This window comes from Accipiter gentilis, chromosome 22 (assembly GCF_929443795.1).
Source record: "Accipiter gentilis chromosome 22, bAccGen1.1, whole genome shotgun sequence".
NCBI classification, from domain to species: Eukaryota; Metazoa; Chordata; class Aves; order Accipitriformes; family Accipitridae; genus Astur; species Astur gentilis.
In genome coordinates, this window is record NC_064901.1 from 7,595,071 (window position 1) to 7,610,596 (window position 15,526).

The following is a 15,526-nucleotide window of genomic DNA, read 5'->3' on the forward strand; positions in this document are numbered from 1 at the left end:
AGCTCCAGTTGAAGACTGATAACCTAATTGGGGTAGAATGAAAGCAAATTCATTTTGTGTTAGTATCTCAACAATACGCAAACGTGCTAGGTTGCAAAATATAAATCTATTTATATATTCTTTATTGTATATGTACTAGTGCTTTCTGCAGTGGCTTTGCAATCAGTTGGTCCTGTGGTTATCCCACACTTTTGTCAATAAAACCATCATATTGACACCACAATGGACTGCATTTCTAGAACAATATACGGTGCATTCTGTATCATATCATGTGTGCATAGCTGTACCTATAAATATATCAACAAGAACATTAGAGAAATATGCTTCCTAATAGGATATTTTTCTTAAAGCAATCCTTTCATGTTATTACCTTTTACAGGTGTTCTGCAAGTTGTTTGCTTTGTCATTTAAGAAACTGCTGCTTCAATATTTTGGAATGCACTGTCAACACTAGAGGCTGAAGGGAGTGATATTGATATCACACTCCAAAACCAGCATAACTTGATTAATGGCCTCTATTGCAATGAGGAGTCACACTGCAGTGCTATGGATTTACCTTTCCATGAATGCAAAGAAAGCGCAAAGAATGAGAGAAGAACAGCTGTGTGTTTAAAAGGCCGAATCACAGACTTTCAGGCAATGGTATTTATTTCACAAATTAAAGGCAGGCTTTTTGTTGGGTTTTTTGTTGCTTTTATCTAGCCCTGTAACTGGCGAAGGGAGACATAAATTTAGTAGTCAACAAACCTTATGGAAACATGGCATTAAATCTTAAATTAGCGTGGAATAAATGAGATCTTTATTATGGGATTCACTGCCAAAGATATTTGCATTGTTTATAAAACATCACATATATCTTTGCAGACAAAGCTAAAAATGCTGCAAGAAAATCCTCATTTCTTGCAATTTTAGATTAAGAAGTTATAAAATGTTAATTAGGTACTCTGAGAAACGGCAAGTATTTTAACATTTTGGCTACATCAATGTAATTTAGAAGTGAAGACATCTAACTTATGTCACGTAACTATATTTCTCTCTTGAATGTTAGAAGCATCCACTAAAGAACAAACATTAATTCTAGAATCCTCACTGAATGAAGCAATTTTAATATTTTTCATAGCAAGCCAGCCACGATAATTGAGGAAAACAGCCCATCTGCATTAAGTATATGTGCTTTAAGAAGAGACACGTCTTCCACTCCTTGCCACTAAATTCAGTAACCATTTTGAAAGGCCACCTTTGCTTTTATCCAAGGCTCACTGTGTCTTCTGTATCTTCTCTATCATCCTTCTCAATGATGGCATTGGATCACAGAGTTGAAGCACGATTTAACAACTAGTATCTCAGGAGCAACTAATAATAAAACCACCTGCCTCTCGACTTCTTTGAAAGGCAGAATTGCAGAATGACTCATCCCACATCTTCTCCCTGTCACTTGCACACATACTGAGGAGGCGCCTGGAACCCAACACTTCACACCATTTCAGTTCCTCGAGTGGACGGAAACATGCACTGACCAGTGCAATACAAGAACTTGGGTCTCGTGAGCTTCAGCTAAAACCAGTTCCTCTGTTTGAACAGTACTATTTTAAAAGTACACACTGGTAATAAAATTCGGGGCTTACAGTACATTGGCTGAGGGGCTAATTAGCCTTACATGTTATTTACAAGATACAAGAGATATTACATTGGTGTAATTTGTCTTAGTAGAGTGGTCAGGACTGTGCCCAGTTTGGACCACCAATATACTTAACAGAAAGGCAACAATACTGCAAAGTTTATAAACACAAGCTGTAGAAAAACTTAAAGGAATGTGTTACTTGGACAACGAAAAGACAGTCATGGAAAGCAGTGAGAGAGAAATGAGACACAGCAGTCTTCCAGCATCTAAAGATCACCATAAAGGTGGCAGTGATAAATATACACCACATCCACTTGCAACAGAACAAGAAGTCGTCGGTTTATCTTGCAGTAAAGAAGATTTAGCTTGGCTATCAGGAGAATCTTTCTTCCCATAAGGATACTGAATCACTGAAATAAGACACGGAGAAAGCTGTGGAATCTATTTCACAGGTTTAGAAGACAAGTATAGATGAATTTCCATCAAAGATACAAGAATGATTAAGACCTACATTTGTATATTCAAAGATAGTACTTATCTTTATAATATCTCTTGTGGGTCAAGAGCTGTTGTATCTCAATACCTGTTTAAATTTTAAAACCTTATGAGCATTTGTATTGATTAAACCAGCACAACAGTTTAAATACAGAGTAGTCAAATAAATCCACTTGCATACCTTGAGGTAGGACCCTTATGTTCACACATGCAGCCGTTCCCCTCTGTTGGAAGTAGCTTGGTTTTGCATCTTGAAGCCAATCTTCACCTTCTGTAAAAACTAAGTTCTTCTCTCTTTGAAGACCTTTGCTTTAACTCTAGTTCTTATCCATTTCCATATTTGGTTCCCCATTTTATGGCCTTTTTTTATTATTCTCAGTTTTACAGAACTTCCCCGTGCCCTCCCCAGACCATACATTCCTTAAACAATCTGTGCAGTCTCCACAATTTCCAGAATCTTGTTAGCAGAAAACACTATACAGCCATAGAGGTCTACCACCTAGCAAGGGAAAACAGAAAGGAAGTAGGTTGTCACATAAGGAAAAAAGTGAAAGCACTTCCAGAGGATCAGGAAGGAAAAAAAAAAAGAAAAAGAAAAAGAAAAAAAAAGAGGGGGTAATGAGTGAAGACAGAATCACTACAAGACCTTTCAATTCTAAATACAGTTCCTACTGTATGCTTATTATTTCTAGAAAATATACACGAAGTTATTACAATGCTATTGGTATTGTATCCAATGACATTTCACCAATATGATTTAAAAAAATCAGCATAATCCCAGCTATTGTACGTGTAGTGGCCAGTTTACTTTTTTTATTGTACAGGTGTGGCTCCTAGATGCACCACCAAGAAGGTGCCAAATACCCCTCAGCATGAAAAGTTTCTTGTTACAAAACCTTGCGATTTAAGTACAAGGCAAGAGACAACAGGTGGCTATAACAAATGGACAAGGCAACCCACAGCGTAACAGCGGGCGATGCGAGTCAGGCAAGGTCATTCCTTGCTCTTTGCTACTTGTTTCATTTTGGTAAGGAGAGAGGGCCAAAGAATTTTTAGCAGTAAGCTTGCTAAAAATATTATTTGCAGTTCTTGCACCAAAGCAAAGGGTGAGATCAGATCCCTAGATTTGACAAGACTACTATACTTGTGCCCATGCATTTTTATACGCATCTTTTAAACAACTGTTTTTCAGAGTCAAAAAGGAAAAGGACTTAATTACTTTCTGCTCAGTGAGTATGTGCACATGAAGATCTCATAAACGTATTTGAACTTCTGTTTTGCCATTCAGTTAATCTGAAAACTTGTTTACACAATTTTTTATCTCATACATCAATGAAAATCAGAAGGATCACGGAAAGTTTGCAGTTCAGAAACAGAAGTGTGTTCCTTTAAGCCTCTTGAGGAAAAGGGCAAATATTCACATTGCTGATGTGAAACAAAAGGACAGCTTTCTAAACTTACTTCCAAAATCAGAGGGAGAGATCTTTCCCTCTGCCGTATTTAAAGAGGGCAGTACACAGCCATGTACCACAGGTTTTTCAAGGATACAAATGCACATGAAAGGCCAACCTTCGAGTCTCTGCCTTGCCTAGAAACAAGACACAAGGGACCAGCTACCCTCAGCACACCTGTAGGAACAGCGCAGCTGGATCTCTTCCACAGATGCAGAACAGGGGCCAATGCCCAATGCAGAAACTCCCAGATTTTTCTGAAATTTGTTGAGGTAAAATCACTCACCTTTAATTTCTCCTCTGCTTTTTGAATACCAAAGATACGGATAAAGCACAGATGCACTTCAGGAAGCATAGACTAAAAAATCATGCAGTTACAGCAAATTTGAGTTTTAGTTTCCAACACAAAGTGGAAAACTCAACATGTTGTGCTATACATAGCTGAATCTGAGACATTTGGGGAACAGAAATAATACCTTAACAAGTACAGAAAACAACACTGTCGGAGAGCCATTTTCATAACTCTCCCTGCATATGTGCACGTATGTGAGGCTCTCACTGATGAAGTAGAAGCTGCCTGCTGGGGATTTCACAGGTAAATGAAAACTGTAATTCCTTCCTTGCTAACTGAACCTTCGCCAAAGCAGGCAGTGCAACATTTCCATCTTAAGTTAGCTTCTGCTTCATTTTTAAGGTGAAGGAGAGCATTTTAACAATAACACAGGACTTGGTCTAACTTTTTCATATAAAGTCTAACCAAAGACTGGTTTTTGACAACACTCACTAAACCTTTTAAATTGAGCTAATACTGTCATTGAGTTGATAAGGTTTTGTACGTGTGTAGACAACTTCTCTTTTAAAAGAAACTGGGTACAAGTCAGAAATGAGAATACAATGAATGTAGGAACACAGGTCTGCTAAGGATTTTTGATAGACAGGGTAGCAAACACAAATCTGGCATTTATACTCTGCCAGATTATGGGTTAAGACTATAAAACAGGCTATGGCAGTCATTCTTGTAGTCGAATTTCCAGTATGGAAAAATAAAGACATGCTTTTATCTGCTTTACCTATTGCTTCTCTCTTTGGAAAGCTATATGCACAGAACAGGCTCGCTTCCCTCTGTACGTGGGTGTTCCAGATGCTGCAGTTGCAGTAGTGCCTGTTGCAGCTGAAAACAGACTTCCGCCAGTTCAGGCAAAAAAAGGTCACCCTAGTTGTTATTTAATAAGGAAGAATGTCAGCTGTGTCCTTTTTATATTCTTAGTAAGAAATCTGGATTCCTTTTACTCACCGTCAGAATAAAGAATAGTCCAGGGCCTCCTGTAAGCAGATACCTCCACAAAAGATTTCTTTTTAAAAACTACTGAATGCAATTGTAGTAGTTTAAAAAGGGCATTAATATACCTGCAAATAAAATATACTTAAACAAAGCCATAAGAAAGAATCTGGTTGCTAGGCAGAAAATTGTGATGCCACTAGGAAAACTAACAATAAAAAGTTATTCTCTTCAATGTGAATACTTCACTGATATTTCCAGAGGGTTACTTAGCTAATTCTAACACTTTCTTTGAATAGTAAATTCCACCCCCCACCCCCCACAAAATGTTGTTTCCAATTCAACAATAAAAATACATATTGGGGGGGGGGGGGGGGGGGGAGGGGTCCCTCCTTTTTATAAACAAAAGGAAAAAAAAAAAAACAAACAAACAACCCAAAAACCCCAAAGAAACTGTGGAGTTTGTGGGTTTAGCCAACCATATATAATCCTGAGATCTTCGTCGGGGTTGGAAATTCTCTTACGCTACACAAAACCAGAAAAGACTTCCTGTAAGCAGGCATTTCTTTTAAAGCTCTTGGTTCTTATGTTGAAAGGGAAAAGGCTGGTGCAAATTGTCTTCAGCGTCTCCTCATCAAGCATACAACTAGATGGCTGTTAAGAGCATTGCAGCACTGGAAATGGAGTGGGTTGGAACATGTCCTTATATAATAAAAATGCAGAGAGAAGCCACTGAAAACACTAAAAGGGAAAAAATACCCACCATAAATATTTCCTTTGATTCTTTTTAAAAATTCTAAGCTTTTAAAATTCCCACTTTCTTAGCTTCCTACTGATGAGCTAAACTAGTCGCACATCTTATTTGCTCATATTTAGCATGCTTTCCAGTAGTCCTTCAGTTCAGCTGTATATGTAACACTTACCTGCAAGTACGCAATTGCTTACATTTTTTTTTTTGCCAGGCAATTCAGAATATACATTTATCACTGAAATTAATTCAGAACATACTTTTTACTACAGTACATCAGAATGTAACTAGTACATCTGAAGGAAGGAGACTCATAGAAGTTGTAAGCTATTTTTGTCTTTACATTTCAGAAGAAATTTTGCCATCCTAGGGCTCTAGGTACCTGTCCCATAAATTAAGGCACAAAGATAAATAACTGTCTGTAGACATTTGCTTCAGCCTGCTTGTCCTCAGCAACTTTAGGGAGGTGGGAAAAAATTAGGTTTTGTAGCAAGCCCAGAAGTTAACAAACATACATTCTTACAGTGCAAAGGAAGAGAGGTGAGATCTAAAGCTAAGTACTCCCAAATGAGAATGCCCTGCAGCAGAATCCCTTCTTCATATTGAGGGAACTCTAGCTGAGCAGCTCTGCTATTTTGTCGTGGTTTAACCCCAGCCAGCAACTAAGCACCACGCAGCCGCTCACTCACTCCCCCCCATCCAGTGGGATGGGGGAGAAAATTGGGAAAAAGAAGTAAAACTCGTGGGTTGAGATAAGAACAGTTTAATAGAACAGAAAAGAAGAAACTAATAATGATAACACTAATAAAATGACAACAGCAATAATAAAAGGATTGGAATGTACAAATGATGCGCAGGGCAATTGCTCACCACCCGCCGACCGACACCCCGCCAGTCCCCGAGCGGCGATTCCCTGCCCCCCCACTTCCCAGCTCCTAAACTAGATGGGACGTCCCATGGTATGGAATACACCGTTGGCCAGTTTGGGTCAGGTGCCCTGGTTCTGTCCTGTGCCAACTTCTTGTGCCCTGGCTGGGCATGAGAAGCTGAAAAATCCTTGACTATAGTCTAAACACTACTGAGCAACAACTGAAAACATCAGTGTGTTATCAACATTCTTCACATACTGAACTCAAAACGTAGCACTGTACCAGCTACTAGGAAGACAGTTAACTCTATCCCAGCTGAAACCAGGACATATTTCCAGGGCAGATGAAGAGGGAGAGAAAAAAAATAAAGAAAAAATAAAGAAGTGGGGGGGTAAGAAGGGGAGGGATAAGATTTCAGGAAATCAGACTCAATCTATTTACAGATCAGTAGCTTAAAACCACATTTATTACAGCCAGTGTTTTAAGCAGAATACTGGATGTGGGGCAGTGGTCAAAATCCAAAGGGAGCTGTAAGACCCTGACCCTCAGCTTATGAGAAGCACATGGTCTTGGAGAAAAAGAGAAGCATACAGCTCTTCTCAATACTTTGACTACTAGGATGGGACATAGATGTCTGCAGAGTCTTTTAGGGTGTTTCTGGTGTCAAATTGTTTGCTCGTTTCCCCACTGGGTCAGAGCTTAGCTTTGACAATCACCTTACATGCACACCAGTTCACCTCCCTTCTGGAGGAAAAAAAAAAAAGTATCAGATTTCCTTCAAAGAAGAACTATAGAGCCATGATTGAGAGGATAATTTGTTCCACAGTTCACTTACTGCCACGAATAGTCTTCCAAATGATTCCAGCAGCATTCACGTCTCCATACACTACTTCCATGACTTCACTGAATGAGCTGGCCATTTACTTCACAGTGACACTATCATGCTACAAAAACACACCTCTGAGAGGTAACAGTTCAGCCCTTTCTTTTTTCTTAGCAACAACCTTCTTTGAAAAGAAGAGAGAAAACAAAATAATACTTGATAGCACGATGTGCAAGTCCAAGGAGAATCGAGCTTGATTTCTACTTCCCCAGAAGTATTTCAGGTCAGAGAAGCTTTGTATCCTGGTAAATGAATCTGGCCAGCTACGATGAGATGTAAAGATGACTTAGAACTGCACATTATGGTAGCAATACCACTCAAAACTATTTTGTGTTATAAAAACAACAACAAACGATTCTCAGGGCAGCATGCTCCAGGAACAGGGATGCTGAGAAACAATTTAAGGTTGGTATGTACGTCCCCACTCTTTAGCTATACCAATTTTGGCTGAAGACCACATGCTTATCCATGACCCTCTTTCTGTGGGGCTGAAACTGCACACCAAACATGGAGGACTTGGTCCCCCAAACTCTGCAAGAACAACACTGGCCCTTGAAGTTAGAGAGAAGGGGCTAGGGAAGAGCTTTCCCATCTCCTCCTCCATTTACACGGTCAGTGGAAGGCTTGAAAGCTCCCTACACACAAACCTCTAGCACAGAAATGAAGCCCAGTTGAGACAAGCACCTTCACCTCACTGATGTACTGAGAACTCATAATATTCATCCCTCACCATTTTTAAGTGGTCTCCTAGCTGCTCTTTCCAGCACTCTTTCATTAAAACCAGGTTAAGATACAAAAGAGGATCACCCCAGTATCTATCTCCTAGCGACCAGAATCTCCAGACACGGACAAGTGCCACATTGCCCTAGGCCCTGCATACCCAAAAGAGCAAATGAGTGCACACAGACAAGTGCAGACAAAAGGGGACAAAAGAGTATTGACAGACTTTTATAAACTTTATGTGGGACCCAGTATGTTTTACAGGAGACAAGTATTATGATCATGTTATAAATTGTAAGTTTTGACTTTAAGGCTAATTAAATAAGAAAAGAAATACTAAAGAGAAGAAAGAAAGCAGTCATCTGTGAAGAGATAAAAAAACCTTTTCAACTCAAATACAGTTAAATAAAGGACACAACATCAGGCTTATTTGTGTGACCACAGAGGATAACAAAATTAAACCATTAGAGCTAGACAACTCGCAGATAGGATATCAAAATGAGATACATATGTTTACATTCAGTTTTCAAAACCTGACACCTGAATTGTTAGCAGTATTTACCTGTAGCCGGCTGGCCACCTGTTACTATGTCAGAACCACTATATCAACATCCATTTCTTTACTAAGTTAAAAAAAAGTATGTTTCTATACATACATATTTCAATAATGAACCATGGACATTTCATTCTCCGTATTTTTTTTTTTTTTGCTACATTCTATGTTTAATAATTTCACCTAAGTCTTTTAAGAGGCAGCTGTTCAAAGTACATGATTTTTCTGAGGTAGGTTTCTTGATCTCTTCTTCATTCCCAACTTGCACAGGGTCGTATGACCAAGTAAGGGCAGTCACTGCAGAAACTCAGGTTGCACTGCCAAGTACCGAGGGTGGAACCTTCAAGGGAAGACCACACCACCTGTAATTTAATAGCGCAACTTGTTTTTTTCCAGATGCTTCACCAATTCATTGCACTCGGTGTCAGTTAACCAAAGAACTTCAACTCATAACTTACCACACTCTACATTTTCTACTTTTAATGCAGTAAAACCCTGCAAGAGCAATTTAGGAGCCCCTGACAATTCTCATCAGTGGCAAAGCTGATAGAATGGCAGGAAGGGACGAGAACGGCTACTTTGCCTTCCCTTCCCCTCTTTAGTTGTGAAGCAGAAAAATCTGTAAGAACAGATAGATTGTGATACCGTAATTCCAGGGAAAATACAAGCTACAGCTACACTATATAAAATCAGTCAGCCACATAAGCAGCCGGAGGTACTCTTCAAGTCAGTGTATCTACCCCTGAAGCACTGACATGCAGTCATGGCTAGAAGTATCACCACGAGATTCCCTTCCCACCTTTTCTTAACTCAAACAGCTTGTAAATAAAAGCAACAATGGCCTTTCATTATTATCACACTCTAAGACTGAAAATCCACAATTACTGCACTGCAGGCATTCAGGGAAATTATTTAATTCTCTGTATTTTCTACATCACATGAAATAAAAAACAGTAACAGACAAATTATTATTGTTAATGTAATCAGGTATATTAAACCCTATTCTGTAATATAAAAGCACCAGAATGTTGGCCAGGCACCAATGACACTCAATTCAGCAACAAAAATACCAGGTCTAAATGCACATGCGTTGCATTTTATAAGGAAGATGAGAAACATGGGGGCAACAGCCATAACATGCACCATCTACACACTCGGGAAAGAAATTGTCAATAAGAAAAGGAAGTGTTCACTTTCATTAGCCATGATGACAGATTAAATTCATCCCTTCCGATTCTATGGAAACTATGAATTAGTTGAAGGACTGACTTTGACACAAGTGAACACTAACGTTACACTTTGGTTCTCTAGGACAGCTATTCACCAGAAACTTGTGGTCTGCTGTAGAGCCTGAACACTGCGTTATGCTTCGGATTCAGTAGGGATTTTTTTGATACAGCAATCTAAAAAAAATGAGGTTTGCACACTGAGTAAGTTATATGTAAGATGCATCTCATTTGAGATTAAAATGCTCCAGTGTCTAAAAGGGTTAAGATATATAATAAAACCTGAATAGTATTCAGATTTGAAGGCTGTCAGGAAGTTTTTGCAGTTATTTCTGCATTGGCCATATGACTTAAGATGCTTTGAAGAAACAAACTAAGCATAGGTGTCGCATGCACAAAAAATTAAAAGCAGTACTATTATCAAAGTTGGATTTATCCCATACAGTTAGCAGTGTCACAACCAATAACATACAACTCTGAAAATTTAAAGCTGACCTCAAACCCCACAGTTTTTACTTCAGGTTTAAGGATTCTGTAGGAAAAAAAAAATTTAAGAGACCCATTCATTCCTTTAGCATGGTAGAAAACTGAAAAACTGCTTTGCATAATCACAGCCTTTCCTGATGAGCAGCTCAATCAGGTGAAAAATGTAAGAGGTCACATGAGCCACAGAATTTCACATGCACTGCACAGCGAAATAGAACATCTTACACTCTGTCACTTTTGAGGTCTGTTCCCTAGTGTATGCACATATCCATCTCGGGGGGGTGCATTACCTACAGACAAGTCTTCACCATTGTCAGAATCCCTTCCAAAATTCAGCAGTTTAAAAGACGCATCCAATGCAAGAAGAAACACCCTTCCCCCCCCCCAAATGCCTCACACACTTGGTGCACTCTGTTTAGCAAGATTTACTGCTACATTTCATCTCTGTGTATGTGAAAGATAGGGTGCTTTTGCCTTTAAAAATTTAGTAGGCAACTAAACTGAACATTCTACACAGTAAGCATCTTAGTATTTTATTTGTTGCATCTTTTATACAGAATAAGCTTCACTGATACTTAATTCACTGCAGTATTCTGCTGATGTAGCAACAAAAGATTACATTATAAACAGAGAACAAAATTTTGACTTCAAAATTTTTTTATATACGTGTAATTTTTTCAGTTGACAAACAGCATCACAATTACTGAAAAAAACTGAAATAAGCACGTAAGCTAAGGCCAATTTTTTTAAAATCTCCAATTGATAGTTTTTCTATATTTATCATAAATATTGGAAGCTAAACTCCAGCAACTAAAATTAAACATATCTATAATTTCCTAGCAACCAGGATTCAAATAATGGAGAAAACATACAACAAGAAAAAAGTGTATTTTCACTTAAGTTGACGTCTGCAATCTATTTACACTATATATGTTAAAATTCCACAAGATCATGGAGGGTAAGGAATTTTGAAATAACCTGTTAAGCATTACTTAAAATGGCACTTTTGTAACTCAGGCCTGGGATTTTAAAATTGCTAAAACATTGAAAGACAATACACTGCAGTATGTCTATATCAATATTACAGAAAAAAGACAAACTACTCCATAAAGTGTCACCGAGATGCTCAACCAAAAATAATATACATTTGTATCTTTATCAAGATAGATATTACTGTAAAAATGCTCACATTAAAAAATATAGTTATTATTGTTTGGATTTTCATTAAAACTAGAAGGGACTACATGAGCCAAAGTATGAGGAATTCTTATATAATGACATGCTTCCTCATTTTATAGCACTAATAAAAATAATAATAGAGAAAGCTCTATTATAAATCTTTAATAACGATGGTATAATTTCCTAGTATCTTTTAAAAACTTTACTATGTGGGTGTATGTGCATGCAAGTCTGTGCATATGTGCTTGTGTACCCAAACACACAAACACATAAAAAATATCAAAGTGTATATATTACACATACACACATATCCACATTCCTGCATATAACACTTCTATAATGCAAAGAGTATGCAGGGACTTTTCCATGTGACAATCAAGTGCCACATGCCATGCTTTCTTATTATTTCTCTTTTTACGTTTCATCCAGTAAATGTAATAAAACTTTCATATTTGGCCAAATATAAGTGTTAAGATTTTTAAAAATCATGACGTGATTTAGCCATAACAACATACACAAGAAATAAATGATACTGCAAACACTTCTGAACACAAGTTCAACATGAAAGTTTGTCATGAAATGGAATGTAAATTCCTCTAAAAATTAGTATTCAAAGATTAGTTAAATATTATGGCAAACAACTTGGAACTTGTAGAAAGTTTAAAATGTAATTCACATTACAAAGACTGGAGATACTTTATAGTTAGAACTTTTAAATAGGGGTATGACTGGCATTTATTTTTAAGCTTACTTCTATTAGAAATAGACTTGTTTTCCTGTACAGGTGATGCTTTGTCTATACCATATACAGTAGAAAAATAAATTCTTTAGCAACCTAGAAATAGTTTATAAAACTCTTGAAGTTTCATTTTCTTTGCTAAACATGCCAAGATTAGACTGACAACTATAAATAAAAGCTATATAGACAAAAGGTGAAGTAGAACAAGTTAAGAATACTACAATTTACAGGACAGACTTTATTGTACTATTAATTCCTGTGTGCTTTGCAATAGGAATAGGGTTGACTTTTCTTTTTTGTTTATGTTTTCTTAGAAAAGATAATTACTTGCAAGAATATAACACAATATCCAGATAATTTATAATATACATGTACTTCAAACAGCAGCCAGTTTATGGTATCATAGTAATCTAGAATGATAATCCAAGTCATAATTAGAAGTACAATACCTAGGACATAAGTCGGAAAGGCAATTTTTATTTTGGGAAAATGGAGCAAATCAAACTCTTAAAAGCCTTAATTCTCAAAATCATCTATTTACTATAATACATACAAGACGATCTTAAATCTTGCTATAAGTGAAGATTACAACAGTGACCATCATAAAGCTTTTTTTTTTTAACTACACAAAACATTCTAGCAGCTGAATGAGCCAAAACTGTTTTCTTCTTTGCAGACCTAAAAAGATATATTTTGAGCATGAAAGAAAAAAAGCTGCTATGAAAAGTCTCACAGGTAGTGTTTATCTATGGTCTCCCCTTTGCTATGATTTGTAACCTTCTTAATTTTTTACCACTAACAAAATATTTAACCAAAAGATTTGTTTAAATTAAGCAGCATTCTTTTACAGCAAAATTGGTACCAAAGTAAAAGTAAAATAAGCAGGGGGGGGGGGGGGGAAGATAATTTAAAAATATGGTGGGGAAAAAAAAAAAATCAGTCATTTGAATTTTTAGTACAACATACCACAGGAAAAAAATATGAATACAAGTTTATGTGATTTTATATATACACACTCCAAAGAGGTTAATTGTCAGTACCCAAAGTATTTATTGCTATGTATTAGCAATGCATTTTTGTATATCTTTAAAGGGTCACATAAAAATAGATTTAAAGAATAGATTAATTGAAGTCCTAGATTAAAACATTGTTTGGTTTAGAGAATTTTACTACAACAAAATCCATGTTTATGTATGAAAAGTTATATAACCTTATATGAAAATGTCATGAACTATTTTCTAAACACTACATGTATTCCCAAGTGGGAAAAATTAAAATATCTAAAATATATTAGATTAAGTTTACAAGACCATCAATGATCTTTTAAACATGCAGCTGTTTACAGAATTAACAGTTTTACAAAATGTTTAGTTCAGTAATGGAACAAAGAAATAAGTAGGCAACATCAAAATTTTTGTACAATATTTGAAACTCACTTTTACAACAAGCATGTCCTTGGTATTGTGCTGTAAGAAATAATAAGCAAGTTCACCCACCCTTAACAAACTGTCCACAGGTTTACTTACAAATAAAGATGGATGGTGAGGGATTGTAAAATTCTCAACAGTGCATTTTGCATTCTTCCATAAACCATCCTAAGCATACCGTCACATAAGTAGCCAGGAGATTACAAAATAAACTATAGCTGGGCTTTAGTTGTTTACACAGAATGCCTGAATGTGAATAAAATTGCCAAAAATAGCATGTTAAATAACAAAAACAGCCATAAAGCAGGCTGTAAGCGTTGAATGTTTCATAAATGTAATTTTTAAATCATTAAATTTCTATAGAAAAATTTTATTCACAATATATTGTGACAAACCGTCACAGGAATGATATAGTGATTGCAATAAGGTATCATGCAGCAGCAGCTTTGTACTTTATAGCTATTTTTGCTTTTAAAAATTAAACCTCTCCAGTCATGCTTATCACATAGTTTTTATCTGCAGTGTGTACAAATGAGGAACACAGTACGGGATATAACAAAAAGATGTCCAATCAGCTGGATGGGAATTATTTTTCATAAATATGAAGTACATTATTGTATCCTGAAACATGCATGTCTATAGCTTGTCTTTACTGTCCAGTGCCAGGCTGCCTGCAATCATCTTCTATTTATATAATACCAAGAGGGTCTGCTGGTAATTGTGACTGTATCAGCTGAGGCTGCAGTGGTGGTGGTAACTGCAGAGGTACCATTGGTTCCACCATCTGCACTGCGTTGGAAGGCGGTGGCTGGCATGCCACTGGGTTAGGTGCTTCTACAATCTCTCCATTGTAAAAGAAAAATTGACACTGTTGAATGAAGGTCTCTATAACCGACTGGTGGATTTTGGTGGTAGAAAGAAACTCTCTGTTTTCAAAATCAGGTCTCATCAAGGTAGGCCAGAAACAAATCGACAAGTTATCAGCAGTCATAAAGTTGGTTTTATATTGCTGACTAACCCTGAAATGAGAATGACATGCACAGAATGAATTAAAACCAGTATGCAATCAACTACAAATATCTTCATAGCGCTCTCACTGTAAGCATTATTATCAAACAATCTCAAGATTTTTGTTACTTTCCTCCAGCTATCCATTAAAACAATCATTCCTGGGTGTTTTTTTTTTTAAGTGGTTATGCAGAAGAAAACTTAGAAACCATGACTTTTCCAGATTTGGATAGCTGACAAATATAAATCTGATTAAGTTTTAATCAGGAAATAAATTCAACATTCCATCAACATTTTGAAGTGACAATCACAAACAAACTCTAAATTTATCAACCAGCTACTGGATTTCATAAAATTAAAATTTCATCCATTAAAACATCTAGAAGAAAAATGACAGAAATGGCTTCTTACTGTAGGACAGCCAGATATTAACATCTGTGGTACTCAAAGAAAAAGGCATCACATCAGATCACATGTTAAAAATAAACACAAAACCAAAAAAATCAAGTGTTGATTAAAGCACATCTCTGCAGGTTTTTTCATACCGGCCAGCATGAGAATTTGGCCAAGCTGTAAAGAACATCATCAGTGGAAATTTCACCAATACCACTAATTTCACACTTAACTATTGTTTTATTTTTCAATGTATAACACAAAGGTTTCAACTGGGTTTCTGTTCCTAGAAGTTTCCTGCTTTTAAGCAGGTGCTGGAGCAGGTTTTTCACTTATGATCTAAATTCATCATTACAATACTATATTACAAGAAAAAAAACAAAACAAACCAACAAACCATCCTGTTACCAAATTTATTATCTACAATTAAATGCTTCCCCAGAAAAAAT

At 36.6% G+C, this 15,526-nt stretch overlaps 1 protein-coding gene across 1 annotated transcript in view; it reads right to left on the reverse strand.

Annotated features, from left to right (window-relative positions):
- Positions 1-7,713: 7,713 nt before the first annotated feature.
- The window catches only part of ARHGAP5 (Rho GTPase activating protein 5), a 56,428-nt gene continuing 48,615 nt past the window's right edge, over positions 7,714-15,526 (reverse strand). Inside the window, exon 8 of the mRNA XM_049825218.1 lies at positions 7,714-14,695. Coding sequence (XP_049681175.1) covers positions 14,365-14,695 — 331 coding nt within the window. The 3' untranslated portion in view covers positions 7,714-14,364. The remainder of the gene's footprint in view (positions 14,696-15,526) is intronic.